The 19,675-nt window shown below is 37.9% G+C and overlaps 1 protein-coding gene across 1 annotated transcript in view; it reads right to left on the reverse strand.

Moving 5' to 3' along the window:
• Positions 1-3,118: 3,118 nt before the first annotated feature.
• Positions 3,119-19,675, reverse strand: part of LOC102885494 (solute carrier family 22 member 9) — a 22,426-nt gene continuing 5,869 nt past the window's right edge. The window contains exons 3-10 of the mRNA XM_006911184.1: positions 14,528-14,682; positions 14,257-14,425; positions 13,392-13,515; positions 7,075-7,190; positions 6,196-6,410; positions 4,687-4,795; positions 4,033-4,236; positions 3,119-3,179 (exon numbers count right to left, since the gene is read on the reverse strand). Coding sequence (XP_006911246.1) covers positions 3,119-3,179; positions 4,033-4,236; positions 4,687-4,795; positions 6,196-6,410; positions 7,075-7,190; positions 13,392-13,515; positions 14,257-14,425; positions 14,528-14,682 — 1,153 coding nt within the window. The remainder of the gene's footprint in view (positions 3,180-4,032; positions 4,237-4,686; positions 4,796-6,195; positions 6,411-7,074; positions 7,191-13,391; positions 13,516-14,256; positions 14,426-14,527; positions 14,683-19,675) is intronic.

The raw sequence follows: 19,675 nt of genomic DNA on the forward strand, positions 1-19,675 counted from the left end.
TACAACTGGGAGTTCTCCCAACCAATGTGACAGTAATCAAAATGCACTAGTTTGACGCCTACAGATACATTATTAAAACTTAACAATAGTCACATCAGTTGTTTAGAATGTAGCCCAATAAAATATTTGGGGGGTGGGTACAGGAGGATTTTGGTCACTTATTTAAAATCACTGACGTGTGGCGATAATGGAAACTGACTTTAAGTGTGTTTTATTATTGTCTTCGAGTTCTCTATATGAATAACTCCTTATCCCCTTGTTTTCCTCCTGAGTGGGAGTGTGCATTCTATCCATGTGGGGTGATAGGCACATACCCTGACCAAAGTTTTATCAACTCCCATGTCCTTGTTGTTTCAGATACTCCTTCCCCAGTTCAGAAAATCTCTAGTTCGTCTTGGAATTGAGAGGATGGCATGGAGGTCAGGACTTGCTAAATAAGATGTCTTCCTAAATCTTTCTTATACTCAAAGAGTTTTGAACTCAAAGTAAAAATTTGCCTGCTTCACCTCGACGAGTTCCCTCCTATGACATGATGACTCTTGTCTAGGTTAAACAATTCATTTTGAGCTACTTGACCTGAAAAGAAAGCCTTTAGATAGAATGATCATAAAAACAAGACTGAGGCACTTTTTTTTTTAAAAAAAAAAGGACACTCTGAATGCTCGCCAAGATACCAAATATAAGCTGGGTCCATGCTGAGCAAATCAGTGAAGAAATTAAATGAAGGGGTGTGTGTGTGTGTGTGTGTGTGTGTGTGTGTGTGTGTGTGTGTGAGACACTAGTGAAATAATGTATACCAGACTCCATAATTTATTGTCTGAAAAATTGTGTGTATTTGAGGCTGGAGAAAACATAAAATGTATCAGTTATTACTTTAAAATATTATATTGTTCCGCATAAAAAAATACAACATGTAACACTCCTAAATACCCCAGGCCTTTTAGATTCATTTTTAATGATATAGTCTTAGCATTCCACATATTATTTTAAATTATGTTCTTTCTCTTTGCATTAAATACAGAGTCTTCTGGCATAAGCCAAAGGATCACTTAATGGAAGCAACGAAGATATCTAGTTTTCAGAAATGCCTGATGATTTCTTCTTTTCCTCTGCAATAATTTTCTGAGTCCTTGTGTTTCTTTTTTGCTTACTGGTGCTTTCGTTTTTACATTTTCCACTGACTTTAATATAATTATTTGTTGGCTTTCTTAGCATTGCTCGGGAGTGTCACGAACTACCCTTTACAGTCAGTGCCTGATGTTGCTTGACCCGGAGCTCACCACCAGGATTTGCCTCTGCAAAAAGGAGCTGGTTTTCCAGCTCCACTCCTTGCTATTCAGAGCCTTTGTTCTTGCGCCCTTCACCTTGAAGTTTCACTTTAAGTTATACTTGAAATCACATTGTCTTCTTTGGCTTCCTTTTGGGCTTCAGATCTTGCTGCTCTAGAGAATGACCGCTCATGCCTTTGAGACGCCTTGAAGGTCCACCAGAGAGCCTTTGATCGGGCGAAGATACCACCCATTGTGGCGAGGAGCTCTAATTGGGTCTAACTTCTGGTTCTATTTGTGGTAGTCCACTGTCATTCTCCGAGATCGCTCCATTGTTTGCGGGCACAGACCTGAATGGAATTAAGTCTAGCCCTACAAATAACTCAAAGGGAAACTCGATGGAAAGGACAACCCCTGTGTGCTATAGGTCTCTAAGGGTGCAATAACCTCTGCTATCCACCGAGAACACACTGTGATTTCTGATTATTATCTTGGGAGGGAGGTAACAGTTGTTTTCCAGTTTGCACTTGGGCTTTTCCACTCTGCAAGCTCTTACCCCACAGGCCAAGGAACCAATGTGAGGGTTCTGCAAACCTCTAAGTATATTCCATCCATTATACATGCAGGGAATGGGGAAATAATCATTTTGTGAGTATGGACTCTGTGGGTCTACAGTAAGTCAGGCTTTAGTCAGTTACACTAAGCTAGAGGTCAAAACAGGTAGATATTTATAAGAATTCCACATACTAGAAATACATTTTGAAACTATTTATTTTGTCATTTCCCCTTTCATTTATGGCCTCTTACACAATTTTGGAATTTTACATATTCCTTATTTAAATTTTGAGTACAGAAACTTATAAAGAAGAAAGTATCAATCACTTAAAAGTCTGCCACTAAAAATTAACTGCTTTCAGCATTTTGGTGAATATTTTTCTAGTTTTCTCCAATAAATTGTTAAGGTTTTGCCCAACAGAGGCTCTAAATGAATATTATTCAAATCTACCTGTCTCTAAATGTCTCTAAATGGCTTTACCATTGAGAACCACTTTTATCCCAAGATTTCATCGCCAAGTTTTCTATTGAAAAGTATGGTTTATTTTTTTCCATTTAACTTTCTATCAAAGTAGAATATTTTTTGGTATAGGGTATGAAGTCACATTATTAGCCATTTATTTTTAAATAGCTGATTATGCTATTTGTTGCATAATTCTTTATTTCACCCATTAATTTATGATGCCAGAAGTACATATTAAGTATTACATCTACTCTGGTTTGTTTCTGGACTTCCTGTGACATGTAAATGTATCTGTTATTACTGTTTTGACTATTGCAACTGTAATAATTTCTGTGGGCTAGAACTGATTCCAGTTGCCATAGTCAAAATAGTAATAACATGCATTAGCCTTCTCCCTCCACGATCCTTCTTTTTCGAATCACTTCATTTATTCTTAATTTGTAAATACCTTTGTAACTTTTCCAAATTCTCCCAAAAGTATGTGGTTTTTACCTGTAATTACTTCCTCAATTATTCTACTAATTAATTGAGGGAAGAATTGGTTATTTTTGGTACTATCCAACCTTCCTATCCAGAAACAGGCTAGTTATCTACGATTATACAAATATTCTAAGTCTTTCTAAAATATTATGGTTTTCTTCACATTTCTTATCATGATTAATCGTAGGTATTTTATATTTAGTAATTTTGTTCCACGATTGTAAACAAGAATCCATTTTCTCCATTGTATATTTTTCTTTATTTATTTTACAATTTTTTTTCAGTATCTAGGAATTATCTCAGGATTTTTCTTTATTTTGCCCTGAAATCAGCAGTTAGTTCTTGGAATTCCTTAAAACTGTGTCACTTTTATGGAAATATCTTCCTGCTCTGCTTTTCTTGAGCCTTTTTTCCTATTAAAAATACAAATAAAAAAAATGAACAAACAGCAAAATAAAAAGACATCAAATAAGCGTAAATGTCCCACATTCTTTAGAGCATCCTTTGCCAACAAACTGAGGTAGAAACAAGGACCCCTGCCTGAGGGTGTGAGTAAATCTTCTGAAAAGAAGGACCAAGCTCCCAGAGCAGGATCCAGCAAGGCAGCTTTGATAGTTTCAACTCTCACCACCAAGGCACTGGCCAAATGGATTTGGAAAAGGCGAGGAAAGTATGCAAAACTTTAAACCAATTCTTGATCGTTTAAAACACAAATGATGACCACTCCTTTTCCTCTTTCACTTCCATTCCTAGCGAAAACTAGATGGTATGAATCTCAAAGGCCACAGAACAAGACTCCTCCCTCTGAGATACATTGTCCTCTGTGGGAGAGGATCTCCCTGACCTCCCTCAAATTCTTCAGTGACCAGGACTGTCCACAGACCCACATGGACCAGCCCAGAGACTGGGTTGAGGGCTGCCAGGGTCTGAGGGATGAGAATCTGGTGTTTGGATCCGTACATGTTTGTGAAATACCTTCAGGGGTGTGTATGTCACACTAGGTCACCTAGTTTTGGCCTCTTCACCATGAAACCTGCTAATGCACACTGGACAGAGCTGGTCTGTGTGACCTAGGAGCGTTGGGCAAATCTGAGGCCACCGTGGGGAGGGATGAGGCTGTAACTAAAGCAAAGGCTCTGACCACACAGAGATTGTCTAGGTCTAAGCCTGCCTAGGGGACAGTAGTTTCACTCATGTTTTGTCTTCTTCATCCCAGACCTAGAGCACATAGCTCCTCTAAGGGACAGCCAGGAAGTTTATACTTACTTATTTTCCACATCCTGGAGGGAGTCAGGCAGAGGCCGGTTCCTGGTTTCAGGAAGGAGGATGATAACAAGGCTGGCCAGGATGGAGAAGACGGCGAAGACGATCCAGGGCAGGTGAGGAGAATATACCGTTAGGATCATCAAGAGCGGGGTCAGGGCTGCTCCAGTATTACCAATAATCCCGATGATCCCCGAGGCCGTTGCCCTTGGAGTGGAAACAACAGTAAGAAAAATAACTTGGTAAAAATCCACACATGTAATTCGCGATTTATTATTTTGCTTTCATTGTGGGAGATACCACAGCAGTGTTTAAATATGACGTGCTCTAACTTTTCAAATATGCTCTCTTATTTGCTTACAAATTTTTGTTCCCTTGTACACAAGTGCATTAAGACATATTTTCATTATTTGAAATATGTTCTTACCCACAGCATCTACCCTTTGGTGGTTTGGTAGAATATGCGAGATGATACATTAACGGACTTAACCCAGCGCCTGACAAAAGTCAACTGTAAATAAACTTTGCCTACAAATTGTTGTTGTTATTGTCATTGATTGCTTTTGATAACTCGTCAGCCTTTCTTAACACGATGAGTGTTAATTAGCTGGGAAAGGTCCGTTTTGATCCCCATAGCGCCTCAGTGAGGTGGCGTACCTGATCACGGTGGGCATCAGTTCATTTCCGTGGGTGAAAGAACACAAGAGAGCGGCAGAAGAAAATCCTACTCCCAGCGTTGACAGAACCAAACGCAGGGTCTGCATGTCTGGAGAGGAAGACCAGCAAGACTCAGGACATCTGTGCTGATGGACTCACCACCCCCGGACGATTAGTGAAAAAGGCACCATCGAAGATGTTTGCACATGCTAAATACATCATAGAGAAAGCACAGAGAGGCACAGCATACGCAGAGACCGATAGCTGAGAAATAGGACTTATCCAAATAGAACGGCTTACAGAGAGAACCAAAAGAATGAGTTATTGAATCGACTCTCCCTACGTATCAGGAATTTGCCAAAGACAGAGAGGAGAACGTGAATCCAGCAAGAATTTGCTTTTATGTATTCTGTCCGGTGTCTCCTCTTTCATGAATAACATAGCACTGTCATACGAGCAATCACTGAGGGATGTAAGACTCATCGATGTCCTCGAAGAGTTGAAAACCTGGGTGCATCTACAATATTGACATAGGACTGGTACTGCCATAGAGAGTAATACAAGAATGCGTCTCATGTTGATGGATAAGCTGGAGAGTAGCTTGATCTAAAATAATATTTGAAGATTCAAGAATATGGACCCGTATTAAAGAAAAGAAATACTTAAACTTTGGAAACCTCTGAAAGGAAGTTTCAGAGAGTCCTTTTTCTACCCAATTAAAAAAAAAAATCTCATGAAATTGTTACATTGAAGTGAGCTCTGTTGGAAGGCAGAGAACTTTCATCATTGCCGACGTTCAAGGTGAGACGGAAGCCCACAATCTGGGATCCTGTGTGATACGTCACTATGCCGGGGTCAGGTGAAACGTGCCGGCTGCCTTGGTTCCCCTAGTCATTACATCTGATCATTTAATTTAGTAAAGCTGATTCTAAGAGGGGCTTTCGCTGCCTCATGCCTTGCTCCCGTTGTACACTTCCCTGCTTGAAGACAAGAGATTTTTATTTCCGTGAAGTCAAGAAGACTTCCCTAAACCAGAATTGCAGTTATGGTGAACTAATATAAGGAGTTAAGTGAAATCAGGGAGTAAATCGAAATTAACACTGTATTAATAAGAGAGCCCAGCGGAAGAAATGACAGTACTGTGTCCTCACGTGAGACACGATTATATATAATGGGCACAATATTGTGATTTACAAGTGTGACTGGCCAAAGGGCAGGTGATCTTTGGCTGTCTTAGAGAAACGGTCAGGAATAAATGACACCTATTAACGGGTATTTCTCAGCTATGATAAAGACAACCATATGCCCAAATCAACGTTTACTGATCTCTGACTCTCTCCTGGCCACTCAATGGCAAAATCCTCAGACTGGTTTTGGGGAAATCCTTAGAACCACATGCCGTTTCTCCTTTTAACCTCAGAAGGTGTGAGTACATTCCATGGGGAATGGCGGGGCGGGGGGCGGGGGAGGGGAGAGATTTCCTTTCTTCGACCTGCGCTCTTTCTTCACCTTGAGGCACAGATGGGATGGTCAGAAAGAAGATTCCCACCAGGAGCATGAAGAGGATCTGGCTTATGCGACGGCCCAGGTGATTCAGTGCCAAGAGTGCAATATAATTGGCCGGGAGGGTGACGATGCCAAAGAGAATCTGGAACAGGAAGACATTGGTCCCCAGGTGCTGGAGGTGGAGAGTCAGGCCATAAAAGGACATACAGTTTGCAAATCTGTGGTGAACAAAGATGAAAGACAGATGTCATAAGGTTTGGAGCCAAGGTTATGCAAATGACAATAATAGATACTGTCCGCCAGGCAGCTGGCAGCTGACGTTAAAGTATAAAAGCATGTCAGTTTTGTAGAATATATTTTTGCGTGGAAATGATTTTCGAACTGTCATAAAATATTGTGTGATGATGGAGGTCGTAATTGTCCTTAAGTTTTTTGGGAGGTGGTGGGTGTTGTTCTTGAAGATACATAATGCGGCCTTCTAAGGTTTTAGAGTTTTTTCTATATCCCGATTTGAGTGATGGTTGCAATATTTACATGTGTAAATATTTATAGAGCTGTATGCGTCTATGCACCTTACTGTTCGTAATTTTACCTCAATGAAAATGGAGGTAAACAAGTGAAGAAACTCAAGCGAAAAGCTGTACATGGTGGCAGTCCCCAGCCTCAGTTTCCCGTGATGAGCCTGGTAGGGTGATGTGATAAACAACACTCTTCACTGTACAATTAGTTCCGTGTCAGTCTTTTTTATAACCCTCTGACTACCTCTAAACGTAGCGATTATCTTTATGACTTCCTCATGTTTTATCTCCATACATGTCCGCACACATATTACACCCTTTGATAAGGAATAAATTCATGTCTCACACACGGCGCAAAGCCTACCTCACAAAGGACAGGAGACAGATCCTTTTCCGCAAGTTGGGTATGCGGAACATGTCACATGCGGGAGGTTTGCTCTTTGCTGCCTCCAGCTCCTCCTGCATGACGGACCTCAAAACCTTCAACGACAACAATGAGGAATTGTTCCATTGTCAAAAAATAGTAGACACTGTGAGGCCCCCAAGAGTGGAAAATATAGACCACTTACTGTTACACTTAGTGGAAAATATAGACAGTAAAGATACATTGATACATTACGTCATTGTTTACAACTGCCAAGATATGGAGGCAACCTGGGTGTCCATCGACAGATGAATGGATAAAGAAGAAGTGGTACATATATACAATAGAATTTTACTCAGCCAGGAAAAAATAAAATCTTTCCATCTGCAACAACATGGATAAACCTAGAGGGTATTGTGCTGAGTGGAGTAAGTCAGACAGAGAAAGACAAATGCCATATGATATCACTTATATGTGGAATCCAAGGAACAAAATCAACAAACGAAACAAACATATTCATAGATACGAAGGACATTTTGATGGTTGCCAGATGAGAGGGGGGTTGGAGGTGGGTAAAAAAGAGGAAGGGATTAAGAAGTACAAACTGGTAGTTACAAAATAGTCACAAGGACGTAAGGCACAGCATAGGGAATGTAGTCAATAATATTGTGATAAATATGTATGGTCTCAGATTGGTACTAGATTTATCAGGGTGATCACTTCATAAGCTCTATAAATGCCTAATCACTATGTTGTACACCTGAAACTAATGTAATGTATGTCGACTCTAATTACATTTTTAAAAAAAAATTTTAAAGAAAAAAAACAATGAATCATGATTAAAACAAAGATGTATTGACAGATATAAAAGTAGTATGAAAGGTGGATTAGGGGTTAATGAAGTCTTGGGGAAATTGGACAGTAAGGACATAATTGAACATGAGATTCAAGAGAGCTGCAAGGCCTCGGAAAGAATGTGCATGTTAGATATTCAGATCAGGAAGGAAATCTAATGCAGTTTCTTGGATTAATGGTCCACAGCTCCATTTATGCTAGATGGGCATGAAAGACCTGGGAACCGAGCTTGGGTCTCAGCAAGCTGTCCTTCACAGAAAAACTGTTTGTCTCAGAAAAAAAGAACATTTCCTGAGTGTCTTTGTTTTGGTTTTCCACTCAGTCTCTTTGAGGAAAATCTTGGCATGTTGTGCCCCCGTGAATGAGATGCCTAGAATTAAATTGGGATGAAATCTGAAGAGGTCTTGGTGTAGAATGATTTACTTAATGACTCTACAATGTTCTAGGTGTATATATCTTGAGGAACATAATTAAATATTTCTAAACCTCATTTTTTTTTTGTCATTAAAAAGAAGAATAAATAGAAAATGAGTGGGAGAGATAGGTGGAGAAAAATCATAGCACCTCTCCCACAAAGATTTCCTAGGCCACACATGAGGTCACTATGGGCATATGGAATTATACCCAGCAACCCCAGATACATACATACATAGTTACTTACTTACTTAATTAATTAATTATGTTGATTTTATTCTCATCCCACCTCTACAAATAAAACAATAACAGGAAGTCCACTGGAAAAATTCCATGAGCAAAGGAATTCAGAGATATAAAAATCCACCCTAACTGAGAACCTACACAATCAAGAATATCCTTTTAGGACCTATATAGTGACAACTACAAGACATTATTAAAAGAAATTGAAGAAGACACAAAGAAATGGAAAGATATTCCATGTTCATGAATTGGAAGAATTAACACAGTTAAAATAACCATATTACCCAAGGCAATATATAGATTTAATGCAATCTTCATCAAAATCCCAATGGCATTTTTTAAAGAAGTAAAACAAACAAACAAAAAAATCACCAGATTTGTGTGGAACCACTAAAGACCCTGAATAGCCAAAGCACTCATAAGAAAAAAGAACAGAGCCAGAGGTATCTTAACTCCCGGACTTCAAATTATATTACAAAAAGACAATAATTAAAACAGCATGGTATTGGCAGAAAACAGACACACAGACCAATGGAATAGAATTGAGAGCCCAGAAATAAACTCACATATATATGGGCAAATAATTTTCAACAAAGGAGCCAAAAACATACAGTGGAGAAAAGCAAGCCTCATTAATAAATGGCTCTGGGAAAATTGGAAAGCCACATGCAAAAGAATGAAACTAGATTGCTATTTGTCAGCATACACAAAAATTAACTCAAAATGGATCAACGACCTAAATATAAGTCCTGAAACGATAAAATATACAGAAGAAAACAGAAGTACCAAACTTATGGACCTTGGTTTTAGAGAGAATTTTCTGACTTTGACCTCAAAGGCAAGGGCAGTAAAAGCAAAAAGAAATGAATGGGGCTATATCAAACTAAAAAGCTTCTGTACAGCAAAAGAAACCTTCAACAAAACAAAAAGGCAACCTACCGAATGGGAGAAGATATTTGCAAACGACACCTCCAAGAAGGGTGTAATATCCAAAATATATAAAGAACTCATACAACGCAACAACAAAAAACAAACAATCCAATTAAAAAATGGGCAAAGGACCTGAACAGACATTTCTCCCAAGAAGACATACAAATAGCCAACAGATATATGAAAAGATGCTCAACTTTACTAGCTATTAGGGAAATGCAAATCAAAACCACAATGAGATACCACCTCACACCTGTTAGAATCACTACTATCAATAAGACAAGAAATAACATGTTGGAGAGGTTGTGGAGAAAAAGGAATTCTCACACACAGTTGGTGGGAATGTAATTTGGTACAGCCACTACGGAAAACAGTACGGAGGTTCCTCAAAATATTAAGAATACAGCTACCATATGACCCAGAAATTCCTCTTCTGGGTACCTACCCCCAAAATTTGAAAACATTTATTCGTAAAGATATATGTATCTCTATATTCACTGTAGCATTATTCATGGTGACCAAGTCACAGAAGCAACCAAAGTGTCCTTCAATGGATGATTGGATAAAGAAGATGTGGTACGTATATACAATGGAATACTACTCAGACATAAGAAAAATGAAATATTGCCATTTGCAACAACATGGATGGATCTTAAGAATATCATGCTAAGTGAAATAAGTCAAATGGAAAAATTCAAGAATCAGATGATTTCACTCATAGGTGGGATATAAAACAGAAAGCAACAAATAAACAAATAAGACCCTCCAAAAAAAAAAACCCTCATAGACACAGACAACAATATGGTGGTTACTAGAGGAAAAGGGGGGTGTGGAGGAGGTAGAAGAGGGTAATAGGAGTCAAATATATGGTAAAAGAAGGAGACTTGACTTTGGAGGGTGAGTACACAGTGCAATAATTGAATGATGTATGATGGAATTGTACACTTGAAATCCACATAATCTTATTAACCAATGTAACCCCAATCATTTAAAAAAAAATTTTTAAAAGAATTTCCTTTCAGTTGTGGAATCACCTTAAGTAGAAAATATTAGACTCATGCTTTTGGAAGGTTTTTTTAAAATGAGGCTAGTTTAAGGGACCTCTGGGTTTCAACATCAAGTGTAACAACACTCACATCATAGGAGTAAGAGAAGGATAAGAGAGAAAGCAAAGGATTGAGAATGTATTTGAAGAAATAATGATGGAAGACTTCCCTAACCTGGCAAAGGAAATAGACATACAAGCCTAGGAAACACGGAGAGTCCCAAACAAGATGAATCCAAACAGGCCTATACCAAGACTTGTCATAATTAAAATGTCAGAGGTTAAAGACAAAGAGAGAATCTTAAAAGCAGCAGGAGAAAGGCAGCTAGTTATGTACAAGGAAGCTCCCATAAGACTGTCAGCCAGTTTCTGAACAGAAACTTTGCAGGCCAGAAGGGATTGGCATGAAATATTTAAAGTGATGAAAAGCAGGAACCTACAACTAAGAATACTCTACCCATCAAGGCTAACATTTAAAACTGAAGGAGATATAAAGAGCTCCCCAGACAAGAAAAAACTAAAGGAGTTCATCACCACCAAAACAGTATTACAAAAAATGTTAATGGGACTTCTTTAAAAAGAAGGAGGAGGAAAAAGAATGTAAATATGAATAATAAAATGGCAGTAATTACATACCTATCAATAATTACTTTAAATGTAAATGGATTAAGTGCTCCAATCAAAAGACATAAGAAAACAAGACCCATACATGTGCTGTCTACAAGAGACCCACTTCAGATCAAAAGACACACACAGACTGAAAGTAAAGAGATGGAAAAAGACATTTCATGCAAATGGAAATTTTAAAAAGTTTGAGTATCTATATTTATATCACATGAAATAGACTTTAAAGCAAAGTCTATAATAAAAGGCAAAGAAGGACATTTCATAATAATAAAGGGATCAATCTAACAAGAGGATATAACCCTTGTAAACATTTATGCATCTAACATAGGAGCACCTAAACATATAAAACAAATAATGATGAATATAAAGGGAGAGATTTGACAGTAATACAGTCATAATATCCCATTGACATCAATGGATGGATCTTCCACACATAAAATCAACAGAGAAACAGTGGCCTGAAATGACACATTGGACTAGATGGATTTAATTGATATTTTTAGAACATTTTACCCCCAAACAGCAGAATACATTCTTCTCAAAGTGCACATGGAACATTTTCAAAGTTAGAGCACAAAACAAGTCTCACTAAATTTAAGAAGGCTGAAATCATATCAAGCATCTTATCCAACCACAATGGTAAGAAACTAGAAATCAATATAAGGAAAAAAAAACCCTTAAAAACATACAAACACATGGAGACTAAATAACATGCTACTAAACAGTAAGTGGGTTAACAATTATATTAAAGAAGAAAAAAAAGGTATCTTGAGACAAATGCAAATGAAAACAACAACCCAAAATCTACGAGACACAGCAAAAGCAGCCCTAAGAGGGAAATTCATAGTAATACAGGCCTCCCTCAAGAAACAAGAAAAAAAGTCTCAAATAAACAATCTAAACTTACACCTAAAAGAACTAGAAAAAGAACAGCAAACGAAGCCCAAAGTGAGGAAACAATAAAGATGAGAATGGAAATAAACAAAACATCGTCTAGAAAACCAATACAAAAGATCTATGAAACCAAGAGCTGGTTCTTTGAAAAGATAAACAAAACTGATAAATCTTTAACCAGATTCACCAAGAAAAAAAGAGAGGACCCAAATATATAAAATCAGAAATGAAAGAGGAGACAGGACAAATGACATCACAGAAATACAAAGAATTGTAAGAAAATACTATGAATAGTTATATATCAATGAACTGGACAATCTGGAAGAAATGGATAAATTCCTAGAAACATGCAATCTTCCAAAACTAAATCAAGAAGAAACAGAAAATCTTAGCAGACCGATTACTACTAACGAAATCAAATCAGTAATCAAAAAACTTCCAACAAACAAAAGTCCTGGACCTGATGGCTTCACAGGTAAATTTTATCAAATGTTCAAAGAAGAATTAACATCTATCCTTCTTAAACTGTTCCAAAAACTTCAAGAGGAGGGAAGCCTCTCAAGCTCATTTCATGAGGCCATTATACACTACACTGATTCCAAAACCAGATAAAGACATTGCAAAAAAAAAAATATGGGCCTATAGATCTGATGAACGTAGATGCAAAAACCCTCAACAAAATATTAGCAAACCGAATTCAGCAATATATGAAAAAGATACATCATAATAAAGTGGGATTTGTTCCTGGAATGCAAGGTTGGTTCATATCCACAAAACAATTAACACGATACACCACATAAACAGAATGAAGTATAAAAATCATATGATCATAGCAATAGATGCAGAAAAAGCATTTGACAAAATCCGCATCCATTTATGATAAAACCTCTCAGCAAAATGGGAATAGAGGGAACATATCTCAACATAATAAAGGCCATATTTAAAAAAAGGAAAAGAAAATGTGGTATATACATACAAGAGGATATTATTCAACCATAAAAAAGAAGGAAATCCTGCCATTTGCTAAAACATAGATGAATCTTGAGGACATTTTTGCTAAGGGAACTCTATACGATCTTTCCGATTACAAATACTAAGTGATATCTGTCTTTCTTGAGTAAAATAGCTGTGACCAATCCTTTCAGAACAGCATATTCTCTCTTAAGGTTAATTCAATGTCGATGGCCATTGAGAAGGTAGGTAAGAAGGCCTCTCTTCCCACCCTTTACTCATCTTATGGATACCAACTAGCGTATATGTCAGGTCATGTCTTCCCTGCATCCCATAACCAACTCTCTTTCCTGTTCACCTCCATGGTTAGGGTGTCTCCAGCATTCTTGACTCCATTCCTGCGTGCAGCTCTTCTCAGTTCCTTTAAGCCCTCTTCAGGTTTGTTGGTGATAATCAGCCACCGAGCAGACTCTGCCAGCCATCTGGTCAAAGAAGACGACAGAGGTGCAACCAACTCTCATTTGCTCATTTCCCACACACCCTTTGTTCTGAAATGCCTCCCCCCTCCCATCTAATACCTATCTCTTGTTTTGTCATACCAGGAAATGTAAATTTATGTTCTCTTGTCCCATAACTAGGAAACCGTGAGATTGACTGATCCATGCAGTAAGTAAACCTTCACTGCTGGGAATATAAAGGAGTCATATTGGCCCCCCTCTTATTCGAGGGGATAATACCACTTTTAGCAAATAAAAATAGTGTTCCTAGTTAAATCTGAATTCAGTTAAACAGTGAATATGAGTAACTCTTGAATATAATTATGTCCCATGCAATATTTTAGACATACTTACACTAAAAAGTATTTGTTGTTTATTTGAAGTTTTACTTTAATGAGACACTCTGTATTTTATTAGGTTAGTAAACAAAAATACAGAACTCTCAGATAAATAGGAATTTTATATAAACAACAAATAATTTTTAGGGTAACTGTGCACCATGCAATATTTGCGATATTATACAAAAAAAAGAAAACTTGTTTATCTGAAATTCAAATTTAGCTGAGTGTCCTTGATACCTGTTCTGCTTCTTAAATTGTACATATGGTACAGATTAGTAGAGCATTTGCTCAGTGTTGACTACGGACCAAACAGAATCTGTGTCCTTGTTCCATGTACCTTGCATCCCAGGATCCTCAAAGACAGAGGAAGAAAGACATCTTATACCTTGAGGCAAAAAAAAGGACAAATAATGGTGTAGAAAACACCAGCTGAAGGATGTGCCAGTCTTGAATGACAAAAGCCAGTCCTCCCAGAATTATCGGTCCCACAGAAGCAGCACATATTGTCATTGTCATACCCATGGCTTGGAATTGGGGTATTGTCCATTCTATAACTGAAAGAAAACACAAACAGGACTTTGACTTCAAAGAAAGTTGGAATTTCAAAGTCAAAATGTGGAGTTGGAAAATGTCAAAGATCCAAAGTCGTTACTTACTAAGCAAAGAATTATTGGACAGGATGCTCGGGGTAGAAAAGCCAGCCAAGAAGCGTAGTAAGCAGTAAATGAGGAGATTGGGAGCAAAGATCAGACAGGTTTCAGCAATGGCGAGCTGGAGGAAACACCATCTTAGAATTAGCCTCCTCCCAAACCTGAGAAACAGGAACAGGTTAGATATGGGAATATTAACAACCTGTTGTAAAAAAACTATGAAAAAAAAGGGCACACTTTGAAATTTAGGAGTTGTTTTAATAAGTGAAACTTTGTACTTGAAATCTTAAAGAATCAACAATAGATCTCGGGAGCAACTCTGCTGTTTGTAAATAGATACTGAGTGTAACAGTTTCTTCTCCAGTCTGTTACCAGTAGATCTCTGAGACCAGTTGAAACCATATAAGACAGCCTGCAAGACAGTGGTCCCCCTTCATCCATGGTTTTACTTGGCATGGTTTCAGTTATCCACAGTCAACTGCAGTTCAAAAATATTAAATGGATTCCAGAAATAAACAACTCATAAGTTTGAAACTGCTTGTCGCTCTGAGCAGCGTGATGAAATCTCTCACTATCCCACTCCATCCCGACTGGGCTGTGAATCACCCTTTGTCTTGTGTAGCCACGCTGTAGACTCAATTTAGTCGCTTAATATCCGGCTTAGTTATCAGGTTGATGGTCATGGCATTGCAATGCTTGGGTTCAAGTGACCCTTATTTTATTTAATAATGCCACATTCACATAATTTTATTCCAATATATTGTCATAATTGTTCTATTTTATTAGTTATCATTAATCTCTTACTTTGCCTAATTTATAACTTAAACTTTATCATAGGTATGTATGTATAGAAAAAAAAAAAAACCACGGTATATTCAGGGTTTGGTGCTATCCACAGTTTCAGGCATCCACTAGGATCTTCGAATGTGTCCACTGTGGATGAGGAGAGAGTACTATATTGGAAATTTTAACGTATCACAAATGTCCCTCATACTAACATATGCATTTAACATAGTAGATACTGTATAGTATCTAGAACACAAGGGATCTGCTATGGATTGAATTGTGTTCCCCCAAATTCCTATATTGTAGTCTTAATACCCAATGAAATGTTCTTGAAGATGGGGCTTTTAAGAGGTTACTAGGACTTGATGAGGTCGTGAGGTGGGGCCCTCGTGACGGAACTAGGGCCCTTCTACGAAGAGACACCAGAAAGATTGCTGTCCCTCTCCCTACCATATGAAGATACAGCAAGAAGGCAGCTATCTTTAAACCAGGAAGAGAGAGCTCTCACCAGGAACGAAATCACGCTGCACTTTGATCTTGGACTTCCCAACCTCTAGAACTTGAGAAAATAAGATTCTGTTGCTTAAGTCATCAATATATGGTATTTTGTGATGGTGGCCTGAGCTGACTGACATAGGGTCTACATCTACCCTTGGGAATCTAGGACCATGAAGGCCATGGATAAACTGATATGGGAGGAGTATTCATGGAACAATACATCAGTGATGCTGATGGGTGGCATAAGAGGCCCTCTCTGGTGAGTCTGGCTTTATGGTCTTGGACAATGTTCTTCCCTTGGATAGGGTCCGAGGGAGCCACAATCCAATCAGAGGAACTTAGAGAAGGTTCTCAGAGGAAAGGATCAGATGAGATAAGCATGAAGAAACAGAGAAGGAGAAGGTTAAAAAAGAGAGGGAAGAGAATTCCATGCTTCACAGGTTTTTGAGAAAGAGGCTCTTTCTCTAGGCAACTTGGATAAAATGGCCTGTGCCGATTCTATACGGCCAGTGATACCAGGGAACAAACAGTGGGATTCGGCAAATGCTCTGCAATTTTTCCCACTCTTACAGAATATCTACATTATAATATGGCTGTGAAATCTTTTCTATTCTGAGTAGTTATGTAACATATGCCTTCTTTCTAAATTTGTATTTCGCTTTAAAATGGAATAGAATCTACATAAAGAAATGCTATGATTAATGAAATGATGGAGTGACCGTTTTTGGAAAGCCTGGTCAGTCAAAACAAAAACGGCTATATATAAAGATACTTCCTGTACATTCTCACGGGGAAAAGTCACATATGAAGTTGTTCAATGTAGTGCTATCTAGAGGGGCAGACGTTTTGGTGACAATTTTGTCGTTCATCACCAAAAAGTGGATTAAGAGCATCATAACGAATCTCCACTGTGAAGCACTGTGCAGCAAAGGGAAAAATGAACTAAAAGTATCAAAACCATAGCAGCGGTGTACAAAAGGAAAAGAATGAAATAATAACATTTAAATAATATGTAAGTTAAAATATGGGTAAATCAAACAACCTCATTTATTTTGCAAAAACATGAATTTAAAGAAGTACAGTTAATGCATCATAATAATTTCTACATTGGGAGGAGGGACATGGAATTGGGGCATGAAGAAGAAGTGAAAACACGCATGCATATATACATTAAAGGGATTCATGGCCAAATTAATGAGGACACGCTCTCATGAAATGAGTATGACCATTCGATTGTCCGTGGTTGATATTCGAAAGAAGAGAAATTTGTGTTATGTCACACATGAAGACTATTGTTTCATTGTTAATTGTACAGTCTGGCTAGATATTCACCATTGCTCTTTTTTTCCCCCTGGATGTAGAGGAAAATTACACTTCCCAGTCTTATAATTAAGTTGGATTCACACACTCATGTTCTGCCCATGAACTGTATAAGAAAGTGACATAGGCCACTTCCGGCCTGTTCATCTAAGGTATACTTTGGTTCTACTCATCTCTCTGACAACATGGCTGGAAAAACTGGCAGATGAACTGGCAGATGAAAATGTCACACAATGAAAGGTGCTGGTACCCTGAGCCACTGCCTGGAGGATGGGGGCCACCTGACCCAGACAACAGAGGTGACCATAACAGTCAGACTCTTGGGTTCTTATTGTAACTAGCTACCTTGGTCAACGCAGTACTATTGATTTTTATAATGACGACTGATTAAGATAACCAGAGAGGTTTTGTATTATTTCTTTTTTTCCATGTATTTTTCTAAAACTTATTTGAAAAAAATGTTCGATTTGAAAAGAAAATGCTACATGCACCTATAAACACACATATAAAAAGAGGTTACAAAATTACATGAAATTCTCTATATTCTCAAGGTCAGCATACCAGATCAAGGGCTTCTGATACATTCTTTCTTCATCCTCAAAGAGCCTGAATGTGCCAGCAATGATTACTTTTCCCCATTTTTATTTGAAACATATATTTTTGATGTATGTAAATATAATGATATGATGTTAATGTTGGTTTCTACTTGGGTGGATTTCTTCCCAATACTTTATTTTGAAAATTGTCAAATACAAAAGTTTAAATAAATAGTATAATGAACACTGGTATAGATCTTAACCAGATTCATCACTAGATAACATTTTTCTATATTTGCTTTATTTCTTTGTGTGTGCGAATCTAATTTTTTAGTATGCATATATTAAAAATAAGGGCAATCTCCTATATTTTTACAATTCTATCATCACACCTAAGAAAACTAACAATAATTTCACCATCAGCTCTCAGGCCATGTTCAAATTGCCACAAAGCTCTGCAAAATGTCTTTCTAGATGTTATTTTTCTTGTTTCCATGCTCTAATAGTTACAATTCTATCATCACACCTAAGAAAACAATAATTTCACCATCAGCTCTCAGACCATATTCAAATTGCCACAAAGCTCTGCAAAATGTCTTTCTAGATGTTATTTTTCTTGTTTCCATCCATGCTCTAATAGTTACACATTACGTATGATTGTCATGTTTTTGTTAAACTATTAAAATCTAGGATGATCACTCCTCTTATTTTTGTCATGACGTTGCTTGTTTTGTTTTTTTGGGTTTTTTTTTTAAGAGTCTAGGTCAGTTATCTTATAGAATGTGAATTATGAATGACTTTAAAGATCTTTAAAATTTTTTATCTATGTTCTAATTTTTTACCATGAGCATATTGCAGGGGCCGGGGGCGGGGGAAGGTTCAGAAAATAATAAAAGATTAAAAGTAAAGTACATATTTGCATTTTATTTGCTCATGGCTTTCAGAGTCATTTCAATATGAGGTAGGTATAGGGAAGGACTGTTGTTACCAGCGGTGGGTAAAGAGCCGCAGGCACGCAGCTTCTATGCTCATCAATTTCTCTTCTCCACCCCAACCGTTTAATGTATCTATGATCCTGAAGGAGGCTAAGCAGAAAATCACCTCACGAAATTCTATACATTCTCAAGGTCAGCATACCAGATCAAGGGTTTCTGTTGTTTCCTCAAAGAGCTTGAATGTGCCAGCAATGATTACTTTTCTCTAAACCCTGAGAGGCAGGGGTCCTCTCTCTTATTTTGCACTCAGGAAAAAGTAGGGTGAGTATACAATTTTCATCCTCAACGGGATACTTTTGAGACCAAGAATGGATGTTATTACTAATTAAGCTGAGACTGTCCTGGCAAATGAGATGATTGGTCACCAAGGGAGCAACAGAAGTCGAGCTATTGTGCTGAACGTGCAAAGGGAAGGGATTCTAAGAACTGATGCTGAATGGGTTTGTCTGAGCTCAGATAGGTGTTCCCTGAGCACAGAACTGTGAGCACATTGCTCAGGTAGTTGTCTGGATTTCAACAGCCCATGTCTGCAGCCTCTGCCATCTTCCCCAGGGGTCTACACGACCAGTTTCTACAAGGGTACACCAGCGAGGCTCTCTCCCCTGCATTGCAGCTAAGGAGAGGTCTGGCTTGTCTGAGAAGTCCACAACCACCCCTTTCTAATTGCTTTATTTATTAGCTGAACATTTATACTTTTTCAATACATTAAAAGAGTAAAAGTATGAGATTGATTTTTTTTTTTTAAAAAACGAAAGAGGTGTCTTAATGGGCAGAGGCGTATTCAAAAGATTTAACAACCAGTACAACACGGGCACTGACCAATCATAATGGATGTTGGCCTTGACGCGTAAGCAGTCACTTAGAATCTTTCTTTTAGGCCATATCTTCTCCTTTAGTGAGAGGGTCATGGGATGATGACTGCTTGGTTATTTATTAGCTGCGTATCACCCTGGCTAAGGGTTATATTTCGGCAGATTGTTTTTAAGCAAGTCCATTTTCGTTGTTTTCCTTCACTTGTC

This window comes from Pteropus alecto, unplaced genomic scaffold, assembly GCF_000325575.1.
Source record: "Pteropus alecto unplaced genomic scaffold, ASM32557v1 scaffold43, whole genome shotgun sequence".
NCBI lineage: Eukaryota > Metazoa > Chordata > Mammalia > Chiroptera > Pteropodidae > Pteropus > Pteropus alecto.